This window comes from Euphorbia lathyris, chromosome 3, assembly GCF_963576675.1.
Source record: "Euphorbia lathyris chromosome 3, ddEupLath1.1, whole genome shotgun sequence".
NCBI lineage: Eukaryota > Viridiplantae > Streptophyta > Magnoliopsida > Malpighiales > Euphorbiaceae > Euphorbia > Euphorbia lathyris.
This window is the reverse complement of record NC_088912.1, coordinates 31,945,969-31,971,183: the sequence shown is the minus strand read 5'-3', so window position 1 is coordinate 31,971,183 and position 25,215 is coordinate 31,945,969. Positions and strand designations below refer to the sequence as shown.

General features: G+C 38.4%; 1 protein-coding gene across 1 annotated transcript; it reads left to right on the top strand.

Moving 5' to 3' along the window:
* Positions 1 to 21,271: 21,271 nt before the first annotated feature.
* On the top strand, positions 21,272 to 23,876 carry LOC136222472 (heat shock cognate 70 kDa protein 2-like). Its single transcript, XM_066010250.1, has 2 exons — positions 21,272 to 21,621; positions 21,960 to 23,876. Exons 1-2 carry the CDS (start codon positions 21,408 to 21,410, stop codon positions 23,687 to 23,689), a joined length of 1,944 nt encoding a protein of 647 aa, XP_065866322.1. The 5' UTR covers positions 21,272 to 21,407; the 3' UTR covers positions 23,690 to 23,876.
* Positions 23,877 to 25,215: the final 1,339 nt, after the last annotated feature.

Below are 25,215 nucleotides of genomic sequence, written 5' to 3'. Positions count from 1 at the left end.
GACTACTATAAGTATCGTGACAACTGGAGCCACAACACTCAAGCATGTTTTGGTTTTAGAAATGCCGTGCAGGATAGGATTAACCGCGGGATACTCCAATTCTCGGAAAAGAAAGAAAGCATGCTGATCGACGAGGACCCATTCCCAGTAGCCAACATGGTCAATGCCACTTCACTAGTGTGGGGGGGCAAAGGAAAGCAACAGGGCGACGTGAAAACCCGACAAGTATGGATACCAAAAGCGATGCCATCTAAGTCGGAGAACAGCTCAAAGCAGTCACAAAACGCGAAGAAAAGAGACGTGCAACAACAACGGCCACGTTTCGTGACACCTGCGAGCACGTCACCCCTCAATCAATGGCAATTAAATTGCCACAAGAAATTCCCAAGGCCTCTCTCCAGGAATGCAAAGAGAAGATTAAGGAAGAGAGAGGCAGAAAAGAGAAATAGTCAAAAGGAGTCATCCAGCGTCAACTCCAACGATGCAAAAAGAGGAGGAAAAAACCAAGAGAAGAACCTCCAGATCCGGGTTGGAGATTTCATCATACGGATAGATTGTGCAGCTACCTCTTTAATCTTACCTTCAGACTTTAGAAGCGACGGCATTAAGAAGGAAATCCCCAAGCCTAAGTACAAGGAACAAGAAGACAGTACACCAAAAGAATCAGGTGAAGTGGGCATGAAGAGGGTTTACTTTGACAAACCCACTCCGAGGATGACTCACCATATCAAACCTCTATACATCAAGGCTCATATGGATGGCAAACCAATTTCCAGGGTGCTCATCGACAATGGATCAGCTGTTAACATCATGCCAATGAAGATGGTCCTAGCCTTAGGGAAATCAGAGGAAGACATAATCTCATTAGAGGTGTCAGTTTCGGCCTTCACGGGAGAAATTGCAAAGACATACGGCGTCCTACCATTGGAACTCACCGTTGGCTCTTATACCGCCATGGCCGCTTTCTTCGTGGTAAATTCAACCGCGAGTTATCAGGCACTGTTAGGGAGAGATTGGATTCACTCCAACTCATGCATCCCGTCGTCTTTGCACCAACTTCTTCTATTTTGGAAGGGAGACGAGGTGGAAGTCATCCGGGCAAACGAGAAGCCATTCGAAACCTACTCAGATGTGGTCGAGGCGAGACTATACGAGGAATCTATAGGCCCAATCCGAGTGAGATCCAAGTACAAAGAGCAATCATGTGGCGAAGAAATCAAGAACATCATAAGGCCAACGGCAATCGTGCCCCGCCGAAGGCCAGTCCGTGATGAACCAATAATTGAAGAAATTCCATGATCAAGACAACATCCGGAAAAGAAGCTGTGGCTTCAGCCGCTATATCAAAACTGAATGCACAACAACTAGCGGAGAAACTATACCAGGAGAACAACATGAGGGTCTCAGAAATCGAAGCACTCGAAGGAGTAGCAGAACTAGATCCTCAGGGAGAAGAAATCCAGTTACAAGATCTGAAAAGGGCGAACCCGAAGTTAGAAGATGAAGGTTCCATGGCAGTCGATCCTTTGGACGAAGTGAACCTAGGGACAGAAGAGGAACCGCAGGTTACATTTATCAGCAGCCTGCTACGCCCAACGTTAAAAGAAGCTATCATCGTTTTTCTACGAGAGTTCAAAGACTGTTTCGCTTGGAATTACGACGAAATGCCAGGATTAAGTAAAGACGTGGTGGAACATAGGTTGCCAATCAAACCGGAGTTCAAACCCTTCAAGAAACCAACAAGAAGGATGAGAAAAGAGGTTGAAGGTAAGGTGAAGGAAGAAATAGAAAAGCTGTTCAAAGCCAAGTTCATTAGACCGGCAAAATACGCGGTGTGGCTATCGAATGTCGTGCCCGTAGTAAAAAAGAACGGTAAATTACGCGTATGCGTAGATTTCCGCGATCTAAATCTAGCTACGCCAAAAGACATCTATGTGATGCCTATCGCCGATATGCTAGTAGACGCTGTGTCCAAAAATGAATTAATATCTCTTTGCGATTGCTATGCGGGGTATAACCAAATTCCCATCGCCGAAGAAGACATTGCAAAAACTGCGTTTCGATGCCCAGGGTCAATCGGCACATTTGAATGGGTCGTCATGCCATTCGGTTTAAAGAATGCCGGTGCCACATACCAAAGAGCAATGAATGCCATCTTTCACGATTTACTCAGCACCTCTATGGAGGTATACGTGGACGACATCGTTATCAAATCCAAGCGAGAGGCAGAACACGTCGGCCATTTGAGGAAGAGTTTCGAGCGGATGCGTAAATACAATTTGAAACTCAATCCTCTAAAGTGCGCCTTCGGGGTCAAAGCAGGAAACTTCCTCGGATTTTTGGTCCATCAAAGAGGGATCGAGATTGACGACAATAAGGCGAAAGCAATCAAAGAAGCTCATACTCCGAAGAACAAGAAGGAGTTGCAACGGTTCTTGGGCCAAGTAAACTACTTGAGATGATTCATATCAAACTTGGCTGGAAAGTCCAGAGCATTCTCAGATCTGTTAAGACTCAAAGACGAAGAAAGCTTCAAGTGGGACGACAAGCATCAAACGGCATTCGAAGAGATCAAAACCTACTTGAGTAATCCACCTGTGTTGATGCCACCAAGGGAGGATACTCCACTCAAACTCTATATATCAGCAACCGACGAGTCAATTGGATGCTTGCTCGCCCAAGACAATGCAAACCGTCATGAACAAGCCATCTACTATCTAAGTCGAACCTTGCTATCGACGGAGACAAGATACAGCCCAGTCGAGAAGACATGCTTGGCCCTTTACTTCGCTTGCATAAAGTTGAGGCATTACTTGCTCAAAGCGAGAGTTTATGTGATCGCTAGCACCGACTTGATCAAATACATGCTAAACCAGCATATCCTCTCAGGAAGAATAGGAAAATGGTCACTAGCATTGGTCGAGTTCACTTTGGTATACCTCCCGCAATCCTCGATAAAAGGGAAAGCAATTGCAGATTTTGTGGCCGACCACCCAACCAACTTTCAATATCCTGAGGAAACTGAACTTCCAATTTATCTCACGCACAAAGAACCGTGGCAGTTGAAGTTCGATGGTTCAAGCACAGACAGTTCCAACGGAGCAGGAGTAATCATCACAGCCCCATCCGGAACTAAGACAATATTAGCGGTAAACTTGGATTTTGAGTGCACGAACAACCAGGCTGAGTATGAAGCTCTAATCATCGGCTTAGAAATCTTGAGAGACCTAGGAGCGAAAGAGGTCAAAATTTTCGGCGATTCACAGTTGGTCATACGGCACCTAACAGGAGAATATAAATGCTCAAGTTTATCCTTGCTACCTTATTTCGCGTTTGCAATTCAACTTCTGGAAATGTTTGATGAGGTTAGTTTGGAGCATATTCCAAGAAATGACAATTGGGAAGCCGACGAGTTAGCCCAAATCACTTCTGGAATGAAGATCTCCAAAGAAACAGCGTACAAGGTCGTCATCATTAGAAGACAAGGTCATCCATCCGTGGCAGACAGAGGTGTCCAGTTTGAATCGTTCGACATCGACATCAACTTAGCTCAGGATTGGAGGAAACCCTTTACCGACTACCTCAACGACCCATCCAAAAAAGTAAAATATTCATTGAGCATTCAATCTCGAAATTACATGTTGATGGCATGTGATTTATACCGCAAGAGCTACGACGGAATGCTACTCAAATGTCTCGGCTTCCCAAAAGCAATGGAAGTCATGAAGCAAGTCCATGAAGGCATATGCGGAGCTCACCAATCCGGAAGAAGAATGCGATGGCTTATCAATCGCCATGGATACTTCTGGCCAACGATCCTACGCGATTGCATCACATATGCGAAGGGTTGCAAGAAGTGTCAATTGTATGGCCAAATCCAACGAGTCCCGTCAGAAGAATTACACTCAGTAGTGAAGCCGTGGCCATTTAGAGGGTGGGCAATTGATCTAATAGGGAAAATATTCCCAGCTTCATCAAAAGGTCATTGTTTCATCATAGTTGCCACAGATTACTTTTCCAAATGGGTGGAAGCAGCACCAATGAAACAAGTCGGCCAAACACAAGTGATACGGTTCATCAAAGAGAACTTGATTCATAGATTCGGAATCCCAGAATCCATCACCACGGATCAGGGGACCATGTTCACAGGTGAAGATATGAACGAGTTCGTAGAAGAGTACGGGATTAAGTTGATTCACTCTACCCTATTTTATGCACAAGCGAATGGTCAAGCTGAGGCGTCCAACAAGATCCTGATCCAAATCTTGGAAAAGATGCTAGAAGACAATCCTAGAGAATGGCACAAAGTTCTCTCAGAAACACTGTGGGCCATGCGAACGTCTAAGACACGAGCGACCGGAGTTAGTCCATTTTTTCTAACATTTGGTCATGATGCAGTAATACCATTAGCAGTCATCGTGCCTTCATTACGAGTAATGCGTCAGAATGACTTGGAGCTAGACAATTACGTACAAGCCATGACCATGGAACTAGAAGATTTGGACTACGAAAGGCAGAAAGCGCTCGATTGTATGATAATCCAAAAGAAGAAAGTGGAAGACGTGTACAACAGGAAAGTCAAAAAGAAAAGCTTCAGAGAAGGCGAACTAGTGTGGAAGTTAATCCTACCAATTGGGACGAAAGACCGTGAGCTTGGAAAGTGGTCGCCCAACTGGGAAGGACCATTCCAAATCCATAAAGTGCTTCCCGGGAACGCGTATTGGTTAAAGAGCTTGGGCGGAGAACCACACATGAGATACATCAACGGCAAATACTTGAAGAAATATTTCCAAAGTATGTGGGACGTAATTGATGTAGCAACCAGCCCGCAAGACGTAGAAGAGGCTCGACTACGCGGGGCGTGACACCAAAGATGCCACGCGTGAAATACACCGATAAAACATTTCAAGTTCAGAAGCACCAATACGCGGGGCGTATTCGAAAGTACGCGGGGCATACCTCCCTACGCAAGGCGTGACACCAAAGACGCCACGCGTGAAACGCATCAATAAGACGCTTCAGGGTCAGGAACACAAATACGCGGGGCGTGCTTACTTCACGCGCGGTGTAAACCAATCATGTATAAAAGACAGATCTAGGAGCATGCATACGCGGGGCGTGTACTCCTATACACGGGGCGTATGCCAAACACGCAGGACGTGTACGAAGACATACATAGAAGATACACTCCAGGGGCTCGACTACGCGGGGCGTAACACCAAAGACGCCACGCATAGTCATCAACGACTATACACACCAGAGCCAGGAACATGAATATGCGGGGCGTGACCAGGTACACGCAGGGCGTAAGCACTCTTTTTCTGGGCATTTACAATTTTTCTGGTCATTCGTACATTGTCTTTTCAAGTACTATAAAGGGTCGTCAATAAAAGAATAAATATGCCATAACCAAAAAAGAATATATGGAGGACTTAGCAAATGTTCAAATGGCAATCAACTCACAAAACAATGCCCATTCATTCTACACAAATGAATGAAAGAATCAAAACAAAGATGGAAAGTACGGGCAACCCATGAACATGCCTCACGGAAACAAACAAAAGTCAGGCTTTGGGTATTTTGCCCAAGATTCGCAAAGTTTGGAGGCAGCCTCTTTGTGTTGCTCACTCTGCCGGTGCCATGCCAACATTTCATCGTAATGATTGGCCAATCGATCTTTCTCACGTCCCAGCTCTTCCTCCATCCATGGGAAACAAGCCCTAAACCCGGAGCTAGCTCTAACCATATCCTCCTTAAACGCTCGAGCCTCAGCCACCTCCTTCTCCAATGCTGAAAGCCGCTCCTCTACAGCTGCAATTTTGACTAACCGTTGCCTATCCGCTTCTTCAACATCAACAAAAGCATTAAACTTCTTGCTGTAGGCCTCTAACTCTGCCATATTCGATCTAACTCGAGCTGCGAGACCTGCTGCCACATTTTTCTCAGTAACATAGGACTGATAGCAAAATAATACGTGGTTCTTGGGGGATTTTAACGGCTCAGTCTTGAAGGGATGAGCACACACACCCATCATGAGGTCAAAATCAATCATAGCTCTTTCAACACGGGTCGGAGTCCAAGAGTCAAGAGGAGAGGCGACAAGCTTACTGAGATTGGCACGAGCATCACTCAAAGAATCGTCGATAGGCAGGGATGAGTCAGCTACGGTGTTAGGCGGTCCTTTTAAAAATGAAAAATCCAAACCGGCAAAAGGATTATCAGCTTTAAGGCCAACAGGAACCAATGGAGGACGCACTAGAGCTGATTCCTGTCATTTTCACAAAGGATATTTCAAGCAATCAATATGACTCAAGAATCCCACGCATAGTTCATAAAATAACGGAGTCACAAATCATACAAACCCGAGATAATGGTGCAGTAATCAATCAGTTTAAAGAAGAGGCAGAAGGAAGATGTGTTCGTGCTGGAAGTTGCAATGGAGTCATGTCCGCCTCAGCTGAGCTATCATCAAGAGATAGGGTTCTAATCGAAGAAGTCACGTTCCAACGTGCCCCTAGTTGATCCAGTTGATCCAGCGCTCCATCCTCAAAACCAAAGTACAGGTCTTCGTCAGAATCAATTCTCTCTCCTGGTCTCACCGAAGGGCCTGCTGTGGTAGGTACCGGCCCTTCCCCATCCAACATGATTGCCTTTCCTTTGCCTTTGCTCGTTTCATTTGTCTCAAGAGCATTCGGGACCAGAAGAGTCAGATTGTTATCCTTCCCCGAGCTACCGCTCGAATCTAAAAAAAAAAAAAACAAAAACAAAATGAATAAGTGTATATGTATACAAAATATACATACAAAATAAAAAAAAGAGCTTACCAACGGGTGGAACGCACTGCTGAAAAACGGTATCCCACCAAGCATCAAACGAAGGTCGATCCGACCCAAGCAAAAGTGGTCCCTGATCATATCCCGCGTCCAGAACCGCAGCGGCTATATCTTCGTCACTAGCTCCGTGCCGCTGAGAAGAGGTAGGAAATGTGAGTGGTCTGGAATAGCTTGAAAAAATCCTAATTGACGTGCCTAAAGGCAAGGTGCATACAAAGTCAGACCAGGATTCGATGACCTTGAGGTTCTAGTTCGGTTCACCCCATGGTGTAACCGACGTGTTGCACACACCGTCATCCACCACTCAGTACCTTCATGGGGGGCAGCAGACAAGTAAGAAAGCGCCCAGGATGGTAGACATGAATTACTCTTATTCCAAAAGAGAAACAGCTCATTGTGAGGAGATGGCACTAAAGTACGAAGAAATCTCACGACCACACCAACAGCCAAACTCGAAGAGCTGTAGCAAAGGTCTACACCAAGATGATCCGAAACCCCCACTGATGAAACAGTAGCCAAATAAGGGAAGTAGACGAAGACCCACAGTTGTAACAACCACAAGCCACCCCGAGGTTTTACAAATGGTCTGCCCTCAACCGTAAGAGCCAGACGGTGAAAGGTCGAAGCTAGCAACATGGTGCCAAGAGCTAAACGATGGCCTGAAGCCAAAGCCTTAGCAATAATCAATATTTCAGCGGTAGGCCTAAGACCCAACGGCTCAAAAATGTAATTGCTAAGCATCATCCACAGGAAATGCACATGGTCCTCATCATCCAACTCCGCCTTATCCAATTTCTTCTTAATTATCTTGGCATACGTCCCAGCCTCTTTAGATAAGATGGCTTGCACTCCAGGGAATGCATGGGTATCTACACAACTTGGGACTTCCTCTCCAATGATAGGCAACCCCGTCAAAGCAACCACATCACGTAAAGTGATAGACATCGGACCCAGTGGGAGAATCAATGAGTTGCATGACGGTGACCAATAATTCAAAACTCCTTCAAGCACATTCACACAAGGAGTAATTTCATGACGAGTCAAACGGACGAAATCCCTGATGCCAACCTGATCCCAAACACTTGCATACCTCAGTTCTAAGCGATCCACAAGATCGTTCCACCCAGTGTAGCAACGAGGGAATACCAGACCTTTCTTATTTGCAAGGAATTGATAAGTTTCTCTATGAAGGGCTAATTCGGTAGCGCTACTCATGGGATAAGGGGGCAAAGGCGAGCTATTCATAGCAACAGGACTAATTGTAAAGACACTGTCCTGAAAACGAAAGGCAGACACAAGCAATCAAAGCCTAGGGATGCTACCTTCAAATACATGATCATGAAATTACGAAAATTACCTCCTGCAAGCCAAGGGTTATGCCTAGGCGAGAATCAGCGCGAATAGTGTCAGAATATGAGGTCGCAGCTGTGACAGACAGATGCAAATTTCAGCAATACAATTCCATCTCCATGTAATAATTCTAAAATCCTTATGTTTTTTATTCCAATTCAATCTATTTTCTCATAAAAAAGCAAAAAAAAAAAATCAAAAAAAGAAAGAAAGAAGAAAAAATAGATTACATACCCATGCTTGAGAAACTGAGAGCTTGATTCTGAGTGTTCTTGAGCTTGGAAAAAAGAAAATGGCAGAAACAAAGATAACAAAAAAAGAAAAAGAAAAAAGAAGAGTTGTAGATGGTTTAAGATAGAGAGTTCCAAGGAATTCAAAATTCTAAAATCCTGCAGGATTCTTTTATCTATTATCTTTAAAAAGAAAAATATTTAATAAAACTTCTTTTGTACATAAATTTTATTATTACTAATTCATTTATGCACAAAAGAGGGGGGCAATTGTTGGCCCAAAAAATAAAATAATTATTTTTTATGTATATAAATGCTTAGGTTATGTTTTTAGGATATAGTTTATATTTTCTAGAAATAATACACGTGTAAGCTAAGCTTCAACCCGTGAGAAAATCCGGCACCACGCGGGGCGTATCCACCAATACGCAGCGCGTAAACAAGGCGTCCGGAGAAATCAACGTCAAAACGCAAACACGCAGCGCGTCCTTCACCTTACGCGGGGCGTAATTTCTCACGCGGGACGTATCTGTCAATACGCCGTGCGTAAGACGCATTCGCAGAGCATTCCAAGATCAGAGGCTTGAATACGCGGGGCGTATCCACCAATACGCAGGGCGTATTCCTTCATGCGGGACGCGACACCAGAGACGCCACGCGTGGAAACCATCAATGAAACGCACTAGGCCTAGTGTCCGCCAACACGCAGGGCGTAGTCGGACATACGCGGGGCGTCAACTCTCTCTCGGCAGCAGTTTGAATTGGTCGATGGAAGTTAATGGAAGTTGAGGTGGTGGGATGATGTGGCATTGGTAGTTGGAGGAAGTTAAGTTAGTTAGTGACTATTTACCAAAATACCACTGACTATTTACCAAAATGTCACTCTAAAAAACTATAAATAGACCCCCTCCCCTTCATTAAAAATCACACTCAACACAAACACAAACCCCTCTCTAAAGGTCCCTTTGCTCTCTCTCTTTTCTAGTTCTTAGTTTCAAGTTCTTAGCTCCTAAGTTCTTTAAGTTCTTCCTAGTTCTTCCTTTTGTTCTTCATTTTTTCTTAGCTTCAATCCCTCTTTTAAGCTTCCTTTAGCCTTAATTCAAGTTTCTTTTCAAGTTTCCCAATTCAAGTTAGCATTCAAAGCCTTTAATTTGCTCAATTCCTAGCCAAAGCTCTGTTTTCAAATTAATTTTCCAGATTCGTCCAACCGTTTTCAAAGCCAAATTCCGTCCATTTAACGTTATGTTTTGCCTTCGATCCCTTCGACAAAGTTGTTCCTAACGTCCTGAATTTCAATCTAGTGGGTTTAATTTCCCAATTCCGTACCCAGAACTATAGTTACAAGCTGATCTTTCCAGCCCAAATTCTTTTAGCTATTCTGCCCAGATTTTTCCAGATTCATCCAGTCATTTTTAATCCTCAATTACATCTATTTAAAGTCTGTTTTAGCCTTTGATCCCTTATACGAAGTTGTTCCTGACATTCTGAAGTTCAATTTACACTATTTACTCGTCCAATTTCGCGTTCTTAAGCAACCAAACGAACCTCCCGAAGTTAAGGTCTAAATCTGTCCCATTTGCCTACCAACGTTTTGCCATTACACCAAGCACATACCGTACGGGCCCGACCGATTACAGCTCTCCAAGGACCTCACGCCGACGCCAAAATTCAACATCAATCCGAGATAGCTATTGTGGCTCCGAGTTTGTTGTTGAATTCCAATTTTTATTTTAATTGCATTTCAATTCCTCGTATTTGATTTATTTTTCCAATTCAATTGAATTAGCTATATGTTTAGTATAGAAGTACTTCAATTGTAATTCATTTCCAATTTCATGTTTCAAACGCTTATTCAATCAATAAAATACCGATTTTTCACCAAATCTTGTGTCAATTTCGCACTTTAAATTCCTTTATATTCTCGTCTTCAATTTACCCGCATTAGCTTAAATAAAATAGTTTATCTAGCAAAGTTTCTATAACGGCGCTAGAGACCCAAGAGGGACTTTTTCAATCCTTGCGTCCCTCGCCAATCGCTTCGTTTAAGATTTCAAGTTTTGGCGCGCAATTCCATAAACTTAATCGTCTTTAATATTTTGAGAAATAATTTCTCTGGCACGCCCACACCCTAACCACACGTGACAAGGTTGAAATTAGCATATTCGCAAAATATCGCTAACAGGACTAAAAGCATTTATAGTGCAAGTACCCTTAAAAGTTATCAAAAATTTAACACATTATTATAAAATATATTATTTTATCTTCTCTCTTATTCACCTTTTGACAATTTCTTTAAAAAAGCTTCAATACTAAACAACTCTAAAAGTTGCTACTATGATCCCACAAATCATTATTTTATATAGAATTTATTTTAATCATAAATATTTTTATAAAATTTCACAAATAGTAAGCAACTAAATCTTTTTTTTTATATTAAAAAAAAGTAACTATGCCAAAGGGGTGCCAAAAATTGGCAACATTGCCATAATCATTTAACCAACCGTTATTACTCCAAAGCAATACACTCTTTCAACCACCCTCCACTTCATCGAGCACCCTTCCAAACACCTTGCATTGGAGATGCTCTGAAAGGAAACCGATAAAATAATGATGACATGGGTAGGGTAACAACGGCTAGTGCAATTCTAAACTCTTACCTGTTTATTTTTTTAACTACCAATACTCGTCCCATTACCCTAACAAGTATCTTTTTTGCATTCTATACCCGTTTCAATTCGTGGATACCTTTAACAAAGCATAAATTTAAGGGATAAAGTACCAAAATAATGGTTTTTGGAAAAGTATCAATTTAGGCTCAACGTACAAAATAGCACCAATATATGCCCAACGTTTAAAAAATGGTACCAATTTAGGCATCGATAACGGATTGGACACGTCATTGATATTACTACGTTAAGTTCTGATTTCTCCCTCCATGTACAATTGATAGAACTTAACAGAGTAATATCAATGACGTGTCTCATTCCGTTATCGATGCCTAAATTGGTACCCTCTTTTAAACGTTAAACCTATATTGGTGCTATTTCGTACGTGGAGCCTAAATTTATACTTTCCCAAAAACCATAGACCTATTTTGCTACCTTATCCCTAAATTTAATAAATCATCCATCTAAAAATTGAACAAATATCCTAAATTCTAAAATTCTAAATCACTCCAATTATCAATAAATCAGTCTTGATCACATGTACCTTAATGAACATGTAGAATTTGCTCATTCACCGTTAGATCTGGACTTATTAGAATCCTAAAGTGGAGATTCAAAGTATCCCGAGGCTTAGATTTAATAAGCCTATATCTAACGGTGAATGATCAAATTCACTTGCTCATTAAGGTGCATGTGAAAATTCCTTATCAACAAATTAAAATACACTAAAAATAAATATTTCATTTTGATAATCTTCATTTTTCCTCCATTTTATGTCGGTTTTATCAACCTTCAAGAGAATAAAATAAACAAAGTAATAAGTTATATATTACCCATTATTCGTCAAATATATAGCGGGTACCCTAGGGGTATTCTCATATCCGTCACATGTAATATTTGATCTCATACATCCCATACCATTTTATACAATGTATGGATAGTTTTATTATGGTCAGATAGCGTCGGGTACTCACGGGTACAATATCCGTTGTCATCCCTAGATGATAGTAGTAAAGAAATGTATATATGAAGTTGCACACATTGTTGCTTTACCGTTTAGAGACAACATACTCTTAAACTCAAAAATTGTAATACATTTAGTTCATTTTTGCTTATATGGCAGTGACCTGGCATATGTTGGTGTTACCAACATTATTAGGAGATTTGTATGTATATGGATGACAACAGGTACTGTATCTGTGGATATCCGACACTATATGTACTCTGTATAAAAGGGTATAGGATGAGTATGTGATCAAACCCATTAGCCGTGATGGGTATGAGCATATCTCACAGGGTACCCATTACCCGTCAGAACTCTTTTATATATTAAAAAAGGGTAAATTCCAAAAAAAAAACCCTGTGGTTTGACCGATTTCCAAAAAAACTCTTGTGGTTTGTTAATACAAAAAAATGACTGTGGTTTGCGCCGTTACCCGAAAAACGGGAAATGGCTTAACGGTGTTAAAAGTGCTGACGTGGCAAGGGGTAAGGTTGGAAATTCGAATTTTTTTTTTATTTTTATTTTTTTTCCTCTCTTCTCCTCCTTCTTCTTCCTTCTTCTTCTTCTTCTTCTTCTTCTTCTCTCCTTCTCCTTCTTCTTCCTCTTTTTTTCTTCTATTCTTTTTTTTTATTTCTGATTTCCGATTTCCAGATTTCTGAAAATTTTCCAGAAATCTGGAAAATTTCGAAACTTAAAAAAAAAGAAAAAAAAAGGAGGAGGAGAGAAGAAAAAGAAGGAAGAAGATGAGAGAAGAAGGAAGAAGAAGAAGAAGAAGAAGAAGAAGAAGAAGAAGGAAGAAGAAGAGAGAAGAAGGAGAAGAAGAAGGAAGAAGAAGGAGGAAGGAGAAGAAGAAAGAAGAATGAGGAAGAATGAGAAGAGGAGAGAAGAAGGAAGAAGAGGAGAGAAGAAGGAAGGAGGAGGAGGAAGGAGAAGAAGAAGAGGGGAGAGAGAGGGAAAAAAAATCGAATTTTCAATTTTACCCTTGTGCCACGTCAGCACTTTAACACCGTTAAGCCATTTTTCATTTTTCGGGTAACGGCGCAAACCACAGTCCTTTTTTTTTTTGTATTAACAAACCACAAGGGTTTTTTTTTGGAATTTACCCTTAAAAAAATATTATTGTTTTTTTTAGATGTAAGATGTGAGATTCAAACTCCAACATTTTGTTTCTTAACCATTGAGTAATATCATTAAACTAATTTATTTTTATTGATTAAGTTCAATTTGTTCAATATTTAGATTGTTGATTTATGGACGATTTATTAAATTTATACTTTATTAAATTTGTAATATCTTTTATTTTATGTATTGATTCTTAACGGATAAAGGTACCGCAGGTACCAGTAAATTAAATGAGACAGATATGTGATGTAAAAAATATACAGATAATGCGATGGATAATTACAAAATTAAATAAGTACAAGTTTGGGGTTGACACTATCCGTGGGTACTTACCATTAACACTAAATATATTACAATTGTTGAGTTTGGATTGAAAGATTAGGCACTAAATAAATATAGGAGATTAAATGACAAACATGAACAAGTTAGAGGAGCTGAGTAGATATTAAGCCAAGAAACAAAGAAGAAGAAAAAAAGGTCATTGTTAGAAAAACTTTTTTTGTGTTATAAAATTACCGAAATTATAATGTGATTATAACCACACTTATATATAGATTAATAAATATATGTAAATATATATAGAGATTAATAATAATATAATGAAGAACTTAGATTGAGAGAAAGATTATAATAACATAAAAGCTTAATCTTGGTGTATCTTACAACTCTATATATAATATAAAACAGTAACGATAGAACTGAGGTGTAACTTCCTCATTTTTTACTGATAAAAAATATAATATATAATATAATATATTAATTTTAATTCTATTATTATATTTATCTATAAAAAAGATTATTTTATCCATACTATATCTAAGAGTTCTACAGAATTTAAATTAATCCCTAAAATCTCTCTAATTCTCTACACATCTATATCTATATATAATATAAAACAGTAACGATGGAACTGGGGTGTTACTTCCTCCTTTTTTAGTGATAAAAAATTTAATATATTAATTTTAATTTTATTATATATATTTATCTATAAAAAGATTATTTTATTCGTACTATATCTAAGAGTTCTAGAGAATTTAAATTAATTCCTAAAATCTCTCTAATTCTCTACACATCTATATATAATATAAAACAGTAACGATGGAACTGAGGTGTCACTTCCTCCTTTTTTAGTGATAAAAAATTTAATATATTAAATTTAATTTTATTATATATATTTATCTATAAAAAGATTATTGTATCCGTACTATATCTAAGAGTTCTACAGAATTTAAATTAATCCCTAAAATCTCTCTAATTCTCTACACATCTATATTATTATATAATATAAAACAGTAACGATGGAACTGAGGTGTCACTTCCTCCTTTTTTAGTGATCTAGATATAATATAAAACAGTAACGATGGAACTGAGGTGTCACTTCCTTCTTTTTTAGTGATAAAAAATTTAATATATTAAATTTAATTTAATTATATATATTTATCTATAAAAAGATTATTGTATCCGTACTATATCTAAGAGTTCTACAGAATTTAAATTAATCCCTAAAATCTCTCTAATTCTCTACACATCTATATATAATATAAAACAGTAACGATAGAACTGAGGTGTAACTTCCTCATTTTTTACTGATAAAAAATATAATATATAATATAATATATTAATTTTAATTCTATTATTATATTTATCTATAAAAAAAGATTATTTTATCCATACTATATCTAAGAGTTCTACAGAATTTAAATTAATCCCTAAAATCTCTCTAATTCTCTACACATCTATATATAATATAAAACAGTAACGATGGAACTGAGGTGTCACTTCCTCCCTTTTTAGTGATAAAAAATTTATTATATTAATTTTAATTTTATTATGTATATTTATCTATAAAAAGATTATTTTATCCTATATATCTAAGAGTACTACAAAATTTAAATTAATCCCTAAAATCTCTCTAATTCTCTACATATCTATATATAATATAAAACAGTAACGATGGAACTGAGGTGTCACTTCCTCCTTTTTTACTGATAAAAAATATAATATAATATATAATATATTAGTTTTTATTTTATTATTATATTTATCTATAAAAATATTATTTAAAGTAAATGTGAAAATCAAATAATAATATTTAATTTATATAACACATTTATGTCATTAATTGTAATTATTAGATTGTATTTTTATTAATATTTATATATTAAGATGAATCCGTGCATCGCACGGGCCAAAAACTAGTGGGGGTATAAACCTATTTATAGTAGTAGACTTACAAAATGAGTGGTCCTAATTACACTTATCTTTAAGCATAACATGTGTATATTTAATACATGTTTAGTTGTTGGTGTACATGCATTTAATTTGGTAGCTATGCATTTAATATGGTGGACATCCATTAATGATAATTAACCGTAATGATAATTATTTATAACACTCCCCTTTGGATGTCCATCCATGCGAATAGGGCACTGCCTCATTAAAAACCTTACCAAGTAAAACTCAGTGGGAAAAAACTATTGGTCAAGGGAAAAAGAGTACAATGTTTACTCCCCCTATTCGCAGTATTACTGAAGATCTCTGAGACGGCGCATTCCAATACCGTAAACCAACTTCTTAAAAGTTGTAGAAGGTAATGCCTTTGTGAACAGATCTGTCAGATTGTTACTTGATCGAATTTGTTGAACACTGATTTCACCATTCTTTTGAAGATCATGTGTAAAGAAATTTTTTGGTGAAATGTGCTTTATTCTGTCTCCTTTAATGTAACCTTCCTTCAGTTGAGCAATGCAAGCTTCATTATCTTCATATATTGTAGTCGGTGTTCCTTGATCTGATGATCTACCACATGACTCTCGAATATGCTTGGTTAATGATCTTAGCCAAACACATTCTCACTTGCTTCATGAATAGCTATTAACTCAGCATGATTTGAGGAAGTAGTTGTAATAGTTTGCTTCGTAGAGCGCCAAGATATAGCTATACTTCCACATGTGAATAAATAGTATGTTTGTGATCGAGTTTTGTGTGGATCAGATAAGTAACCCGCATCCGCATAGCCTACTAATTTAGGTTTAGTTTCATATGCATAAAATAAACCCAAATCAATAGTTCCCTGAAGATAACGGAATATATGCTTAATTCCATTCCAATGCCTTCGTGTAGGTGCAGAGCTGTACCTAGATAACAAATTGACAGAAAAAGCAATATCGGGCCTCGTATTGTTAGCAAGATACATTAGTGCACCTATTGCACCAAGATATGGTACTTCAGGACCAAGAATCTCTTCCTTATCTTCCCGAGGTCGGAAAAGATCTTTGATTACATCAAGTGATCGAACAACCATTGGACTACTCAATGGATGTGCTTTGTCCATGTAAAATCTTTTAAGGATCTTTTTCTGTGTAAGTGGATTGGTGAAGAAAAATCCCCTTTTCTAGGTGATCAATTTGTAAGCCAAGACAAAATTTTGTCTTTCCAAGGTCTTTCATCTCAAATTCATTTTTCAGATAATCCACTGCTTTTGAAATCTCTTCAGGAGTTCCAATAATATTCAAATCATCTACATAAATAGAAATGATGGAAAATCAAGTTCCCGATCTTTTTATGAAAACACATGGACAAATTTGATCATTCTTATAACCCTCTTTCAACAGATATTCACTAAGACGATTATACCACATGCGCCCAGATTGTTTCAGTCCATACAAGGACCTCTATAACTTTATCGAATAAAGTTCTCGGTTTTCACATTTTTCTTGCAGCTTAAATCCTTCAGGGATTTTCATATAGATATCATTATCAAGTGAGCCATATAGATAAGATGTAACTACATCCATTAAGCGCATGCTCAATCTTTCTTGTACTGCCAAGCCAATGAGATATCGGAAAGTTATTGCATCCACAACAGGAGAATATGTCTCCTCATAATCAATTCCAGGTCTTTGGGAAAAACCTTGTGCAACAAGTCTTGCTTTATATATTGTAACTTCATTTTTCTCATTTCTCTTTCTAACAAATACCCATTTATATCCTATGGGTTTAACACCTTTCGGTGTTTGGACTACTAGTCCAAAAACCTCGCGTTTGTTGAGAGAATTCAATTCTACTTGGATTGCATCTTTCCATTTTTTCCAATCATTTCTACTTTGACATTCTTGAACAGATTATGGTTCATGATCCATATTGTCATCTATAATGTTCATTGCCACATTATATGCAAAAATATGATCCACAACTATTTCCTTTCTATCACATCTCTTTTCAGAACTAACATAATTTATTAAGATCTCTTCATTTGTAACAACTCCAGGTGTTTGTGCAACTTCAGGTGTTTGCACTATTTCAGGGGTTTGCACTTCTTCAGGACGTGTGTCTATGTTAGTATTTTCATCTTCAATAGATTCATTCTTATCATTGACCGATTTTCTTTTTCTCGGATTTTTATCCTTTGAACCAATAGGTCGTCCACGCTTCAGGCGTGCTTGAGAATGATTATCATGTTTTTCTTCAGGAATTTCAATACGAATTGGTGCATTAGCTGCTGGTATATGCGATTTTGTTACTCGTTTTGGATCCGCAAGTGCATCTGGCAACTGATTTGCTAAATTTTGAAGATGAATTATTTTCTGAACTTCTTGTTCACAATCCTTTGTTTTAGGATCCATGTGAGAGAGTGATGAAGCTTTCCATGTTATTGCCTTTTCCACATCTTTATTTTCTCCCCCTAATTTAGGGAATGTGGATTCATCAAAATGACAATCTGCAAAACATGCAGTAAACATATCTCCCGTTAATGGCTCAAGATATTTAATTATTGAGAGAGATTCATAACCAACATAAATTCCTAATCTCCTTTGAGGACCCATTTTAGTGCGATGTGGTGGAGCAATAGGAACATATACTGCACATCCAAAAATTCCCAAATGAGAAATATCAGGCTCATGACCAAAAGCTAATTGTAATGGGGAATACTCATGATAACTTGTCGGTCTAATAGATATAAGTGATGCTGCATGTAAAATTGCATATCCCCACACAGATGTAAGAAGATTAGTTCGCATGAGTAATGGTCTAGAGATTAATTGCAGACGTTTAATAAATGATTCTGTTAGACCATTTTGTGTATGAACATAAGCTACATGATGTTCAACACGTATCCCAAGTGACATACAATAATCATTAAATGTTTGAGATGTGAATTCACCGGCATTATCAAGACGAATTGTCTTAATTCGATAATCAGGAAATTGTGCTCTTGATCTAATGATTTGAGCAAGTAATCTCGCAAAAGCTATATTGCGTGATGATAATAAACATACATGTGACCATCGAGTAGAAGCATCAATTAGAACCATAAAGTACCTAAATGGTCCACATGGTGGATGAATTGGTCCACATATATCGCCTTGAAGGCGTTCTAAAAATGTCGGTGATTCAATTCCAATCTTACCCTTCGAGGGCCTTATAATTAATTTGCCTTGCGAACAAGCAGCGCAAAAATACTCATTGCTTTGAAGAATCTTCTGGCTCTTCAATGGATGCCCATGTGCATTTTCTATAATTTTTCTCATCATTATAGAACCAGGATGACCCAGTCTATCATGCCAAATCTTATAAGTATTTGAATCTGTAAACGTCTGGTTTACTGTAAGATTTGCTTCAATCACATTAATGAATGTGAAATATAAACCAGAGGATAAAGTATTAAAATTTTTCCATCATACATTTCTTTCCTGAAGTTATATTCGTAAGATAAAGACATTCTTGATTTCCTTCACTTACAGTTTCAATATGATATCCATTTCTGCGAATATCTTTGAAACTTAGCAAATTTCTGTGAGATTTTGGGGAAAATAATGCATTATTTATAATAAACTTTGTTCCTCTTGGTAGGATTATACTGGCTCTTCCGGAGCCTTCAATTAATTTTGTGTTACCAGATATTATAGTAACAACTGCTTCTCCCTTTCTTAATGAAGAAAAATATTTTGCATCTTTAAGAATAGTATGTGTAGTGGCACTATCCACAATGCATATATTTGCTTCATTTATCTTGAAGTTAATTAATACTGGGGAAGTATTCATCTTCTTCATTGAAGAAAACAAGGACATATTATTATTTATTCAAAATGAAAATTACATAAAAATAAAATACATTAATAAAATAAAATTACAAATAAATACATGACATTAATTTTCATCTTCAGTGGGTGCGATGGGTTCGGTGGGTGCAGAAAGGAGGAAATCTGTCATATCCAAATGAGAAATATCCATTAGGGTATCTTTATCAAAGACACAATTAGTTTCAATATTGTTGCCTTGCTTCTTCATTGATGCTTGATAAAGTAAAACCAAATGTTTTGCCGTAGGACAGGTACGTGACCAATGACCAGTCATGCCACAACGATAGCACGTAGTTTCATTCCAATTTGGATTCTCATTTGAACTCTTGCCCTGGTTATTCCTTTTGTCAAATTTTTCAATTTGATTTTTCCACTTCTGGTGGGAATTTGTATTTTTATTATTATAACCACCATAATTATAACCACGACCATATCCGCGACCTCGTCCACGACCGCGACCACGGCCACGACCACGTCCATGGTTATTTTCATTATTGTATAAAGTTGCATTCACTTCTGGGAATGTGGTCGATCCAGTAGGACGAGACTCGTGATTTTGCATTAAGAGCTCGTTATTTTGTTCCGCTACTAGTAGGCAAAAAATTAAATCAGAATATTTTTTAAAGCCCCTCTCTCTGTATTGTTGCTGCAGAATCACATTAGATGCATGAAAAGTAGAGAAAGTTTTCTCGAACATAAGTTCATCTATAACAACATCTCCACCCAATGTTAATTTTGATGTGATTCTAAAAAGTGTAGAATTATATTCTGATACTGATTTAAAATCCTGCAACCTTATTGTTGCCCAGGCAGAACGAGCCTTTGGTAACATGACCAACTTCTGGTGGTCATACATTTCTTTTAAATTTTTCCATAAGACATATGGGTCTTTTATTGTCAAATATTCTGACTTCAATCCTTCATCAAGATGATGACGGAGAAAAATCATTGCTTTTGCACAGCTCTGCATATCAGTATTATTTTTCTCTTTGATAGTATTACCAAGACCCTTGGCCTCCAAATGAATTTCAGCATCTAGCACCCACGTAAGATAATTATTCCCCGAGATGTCAAGTACCATAAATTCAACATTTGTAAGGTTTGACATGTCTAAAATATGATACAAACAATTTTGTTAGAACAAAAAAAAATAATATGTAATAAATAAAATTAATAGCACTTACTTGAGATTATTGGAAGAACAAATTTGTGTCGAAATTCTTTAATAGAGCAAACTCGTGCTAATAACGTGTTATAAAATTACCGAAATTATAGTGTGATTATAACCACACTTATATATAGATTAATAAATATATGTAAATATATATGGAGATTAATAATAATATAATGAAGAACTTAGATTGAGAGAAAGATTATAATAACATAGTAAAAGCTTAATCTTGGTGTATCTTACAAATGGGGGTATAAATCTATTTATAGTAATAGACTTATAAAATGAGTGGTCCTAATTACACTTATTTTTAAGCATAACATGTATATATTTAATACATGTTTAGTTGTTGATGTACATGCATTTAATTTGGTGGCTATGCATTTAATACGGTAGACATTTATTAATGATAATTAACCTTGATAGTAATTATTTATAACATTTTGATAAATATAAGTGAAATATGTACACCTTTTAATAATATGTTAATCGGTGGTTAGAATTTGATGTTGTAACTTGTAATGGACCGACCCAGTTCATTCTAGAATTCCCCCAAATTTTCTCGTGGGGTTTGGCATCTTTCGTAACAAAACTCACCACTCGCGCCAAAAAATCACAGGTCACCCATATGTACTGACCGACTTGTGATATTACCAGTAGTAAATCCCGAACTCTCTCGAACCTCCACGTCAAAGAAAAAGCGGGAGAAATTATTAAACGCTACTGAAACCAAAACCATCCTGGCCCTTTAACACCTCAATCTAACGGTTCAAAGTCCACCGCAGAAACTTCGAGAGAACACTCCCTCTTTTTTAAATACCCAGCACCTCCACCTCTTCAATCCATCCAACAATTCAACAGATACACAGACTGAAATTTCTGCGCGCCGTGTAATCTTCCTTCGTTTAGTCTTAATCTTTGTAGAGAATTTTCTTGTTTCTAAGTAGCTATGGCTGGTAAAGGAGAAGGTCCTGCTATTGGAATTGATCTTGGCACTACTTATTCTTGTGTCGGAGTTTGGCAGCATGATCGTGTTGAGATCATAGCCAATGATCAGGGGAATAGAACCACACCGTCTTATGTTGCTTTTACTGATACTGAACGTTTGATCGGTGATGCCGCCAAGAACCAGGTCGCCATGAATCCCACCAATACTGTTTTCGGTAAGCTATCGATTTTGAATTGCTTGTTCAATTCTCTATTGTTAATTTTATAAATCGTTATTGCTTTCTTCCTTTTTTTTATGGTACTGCTTTTGAATTAGTTAGTTCTTTCCCCGAGAATTAATATTTTAGATGTACATCATGTTCGTTTTTATGATTACGGAATTGCTCTTTATGTGGCTGATGAGGTTTTAAATTTTATGCTAGTGTAGGTTAGGGTTTGATTTTTGAATGGAATATAATCGTTGGGAATTGATGTTATTAGAGCCTAAAATTTGTGCAATCCGTTCTGAATTTGGAATTTTTATTCACTGTATTTGTTGATTTCCTTTATGCAGATGCTAAGAGATTGATTGGAAGGCGATACAGCGATCCATCAGTGCAAAGCGATATGAAACTATGGCCCTTCAAGGTCATCCCTGGCCCTGGTGACAAGCCGATGATAGTTGTAAACTACAAGGGAGAAGAGAAGCAATTCGCTGCTGAGGAAATCTCCTCAATGGTCCTGGTGAAGATGAGGGAGATTGCTGAAGCATTCCTCGGTAGCAGTATCAACAACGCTGTCGTTACAGTTCCTGCTTACTTCAATGATTCACAGCGTCAGGCCACAAAGGATGCCGGTGTAATTGCTGGCCTTAATGTTATGCGTATCATCAACGAGCCCACAGCTGCTGCTATAGCTTATGGACTTGACAAGAAAGCCACAAGTGCCGGTGAAAAGAATGTTCTCATCTTTGATCTTGGCGGTGGAACTTTCGATGTCTCTCTGCTCACCATTGAAGAGGGGATTTTTGAAGTGAAAGCCACAGCAGGTGATACGCATTTAGGAGGTGAAGATTTTGATAATAGGATGGTGAATCACTTTGTGCAGGAATTTAAGAGGAAGAACAAGAAGGATATTAGTGGAAACCCCAGAGCATTGAGAAGATTGAGAACTGCTTGTGAGAGAGCAAAGAGGACTCTCTCATCTACTTCTCAAACAACTATAGAAATCGATTCTTTATACGAGGGAATTGATTTTTACTCAACAATTACACGAGCTAGATTTGAAGAGCTGAACATGGATTTGTTCAGAAAGTGTATGGAGCCAGTGGAGAAGTGTTTGAGGGATGCGAAAATGGATAAGAGTACAGTTCATGATGTGGTCCTTGTTGGCGGGTCTACAAGGATTCCAAAAGTTCAACAATTGTTGCAGGATTTCTTCAACGGTAAAGAGCTATGCAAGAGCATCAACCCTGATGAAGCTGTTGCATATGGTGCTGCAGTTCAAGCTGCAATCCTAACTGGAGAGGGTAATGAGAGGGTCCAGGACCTTCTATTGCTTGATGTGACTCCTCTGTCTCTTGGATTAGAGACAGCTGGTGGAGTCATGACTGTTCTGATTCCGAGAAACACTACCATCCCCACCAAAAAGGAGCAAGTTTTCTCCACCTACTCAGATAATCAGCCTGGTGTGTTAATTCAGGTGTATGAAGGTGAGAGAACCAGAACAAGGGATAACAATTTGCTGGGGAAGTTTGAGCTATCTGGAATCCCCCCTGCACCGAGAGGTGTTCCCCAAATCAATGTCTGCTTTGACATTGATGCTAACGGAATCCTCAATGTCTCTGCCGAGGACAAAACTACTGGACAGAAGAACAAGATTACAATCACTAATGACAAGGGCAGGCTCTCGAAAGAGGAGATTGAGAAATTGGTGCAGGAGGCAGAGAAGTTTAAGGCGGAGGATGAGGAACATAAGAAGAAAATTGAAGCGAAGAACGCGCTTGAGAACTATGCTTACAACATGAGAAATACAATTAAGGATGAGAAGATTGGTGGGAAGCTTTCTGGGGCAGATAAGAAGAAGATTGAAGATGCAATTGATGAAACTATCCATTGGCTTGATGGGAACCAGCTAGCGGAGGCGGAAGAGTTTGAACATAAGATGAAAGAGCTTGAAAACATCTGCAACCCAATCATTGCTAAGATGTACCAGGGCGGTGATATGGGTGGAGGCATGGATGAGGATGGTCCTTCAGCCGGTGCAGGAACCGGTGGCGGGCCCAAGATTGAGGAGGTGGATTAAGCCATGTAGTGGATACTTCAAACTAAATTAGTTTTTGCCTTTTTTTTTTTTTGGTGTGCGAGTGGCCCTTTACTTTTGTCTTGCTATATGCTTCAAGATACGTAGAAATAATAACAAACTATGTAGCTAAACTTTCTATGTAAAATTAAGTTATTTCTATGTAAAATTCTCCTTTTTTTTCGTTAAATTTGTTACTTCAGTTACATTGATTTTACTGAATTGTTGTCAAAGCATATCAGCGGTAAAGATGGATTTTACTGAATTGCCAAAGCATATCAGCGGTAAAGATGGATCCATATTTGACAAGATCCCTTTGTGGACTTGCACACAGGGGCGAGGATGAAACAAAAAGAAAGCTGGTGAGGCGAAAAGGATTGATGGTGTGAAAATAAAAAATAGGAAGTGTTAAGAACTGAAAATGAAGACCAGTTTAAAGATGATCTTATTGAATCTATTAAGCAACACAGCAACAATAAATAGCCTTTAAAAGAACAATCTCTGAGAACAAATTATGAGAGGAAAGAAGATTATAAGAACAAGCTGAACAAATTAATTCTGAAAGAAGATTATAAGAACAAATGATGCGGACATCTTAACTGGGACCGCGGATCACAGGCGCTCTGGCGGATTCCCAGACATCGGACCCACGGAGGTTGTACCTAGGAGGGCGGATCCCAGGGCAAACGAACGGGGCGGATCTAGATGTACGCAAAGAGGCGAATCAACATTTACCCCTGGGCGGATCTCTGTTTACTTCCTTCCGAAGTAATTCACCTAACAACCCTGACAATCCGTATCTGTACCATTGTATTGATTGTCGGGGCGTATTACCTATTTTGCCCTTTGCATGTTAGCCTTATTGTAATCCTAGTAGGGGTAGTCCTTGTCTTTTCTCTTATCTTTAGGGGAAGTATTTAAACCCCCATTTTTGTAAGGATAAACTAACTTTTATCAATCAAACATTATTCTCTTTGAGAACGAAGGTTTATACCTTGTTATTGGGATTCACTCCTTCTAGTTTAGCTAGAGAAGAAACTCTTTGTTGGTTTACGATTAAAACCTTCATTTATCGTTTTCAATCTGTATCAGTTGGTATCAGAGTCGATCGTTTCCTGACCCGAAACTTCTTTTGGCAATGGTTCAACCTCGACAACCGCAAGATTCCATGGAAACCAGTGACCGGAGGTATGAGGAGCTGAGGGAGCACCTCGTGGAGCAGATCTAGGCCAGCCATGAGCGGCAGTGGCAAACCGACCAACGGTTCCTAGAGCTAGCCACATCCCTAGAAAACTTCAAGCTGGAGGTTCTGGCGTTAATCCGACTAACCGCGGGAGGATCAACCCAGAGAAAGGAAGGAATCCTTGAACCACAACTTCCACAAATGGGTCCTAGGGACCCTGAGGTAAGAAGACCCTACTTTGTCCTTGTGCATAACGCTGATAGTGATAGTGATGACTTTGAGGGTATCGGGAATGATGATACCGTTAGAACTATGAGGGATGTTGGGCCTGTTGACAACCGACGTG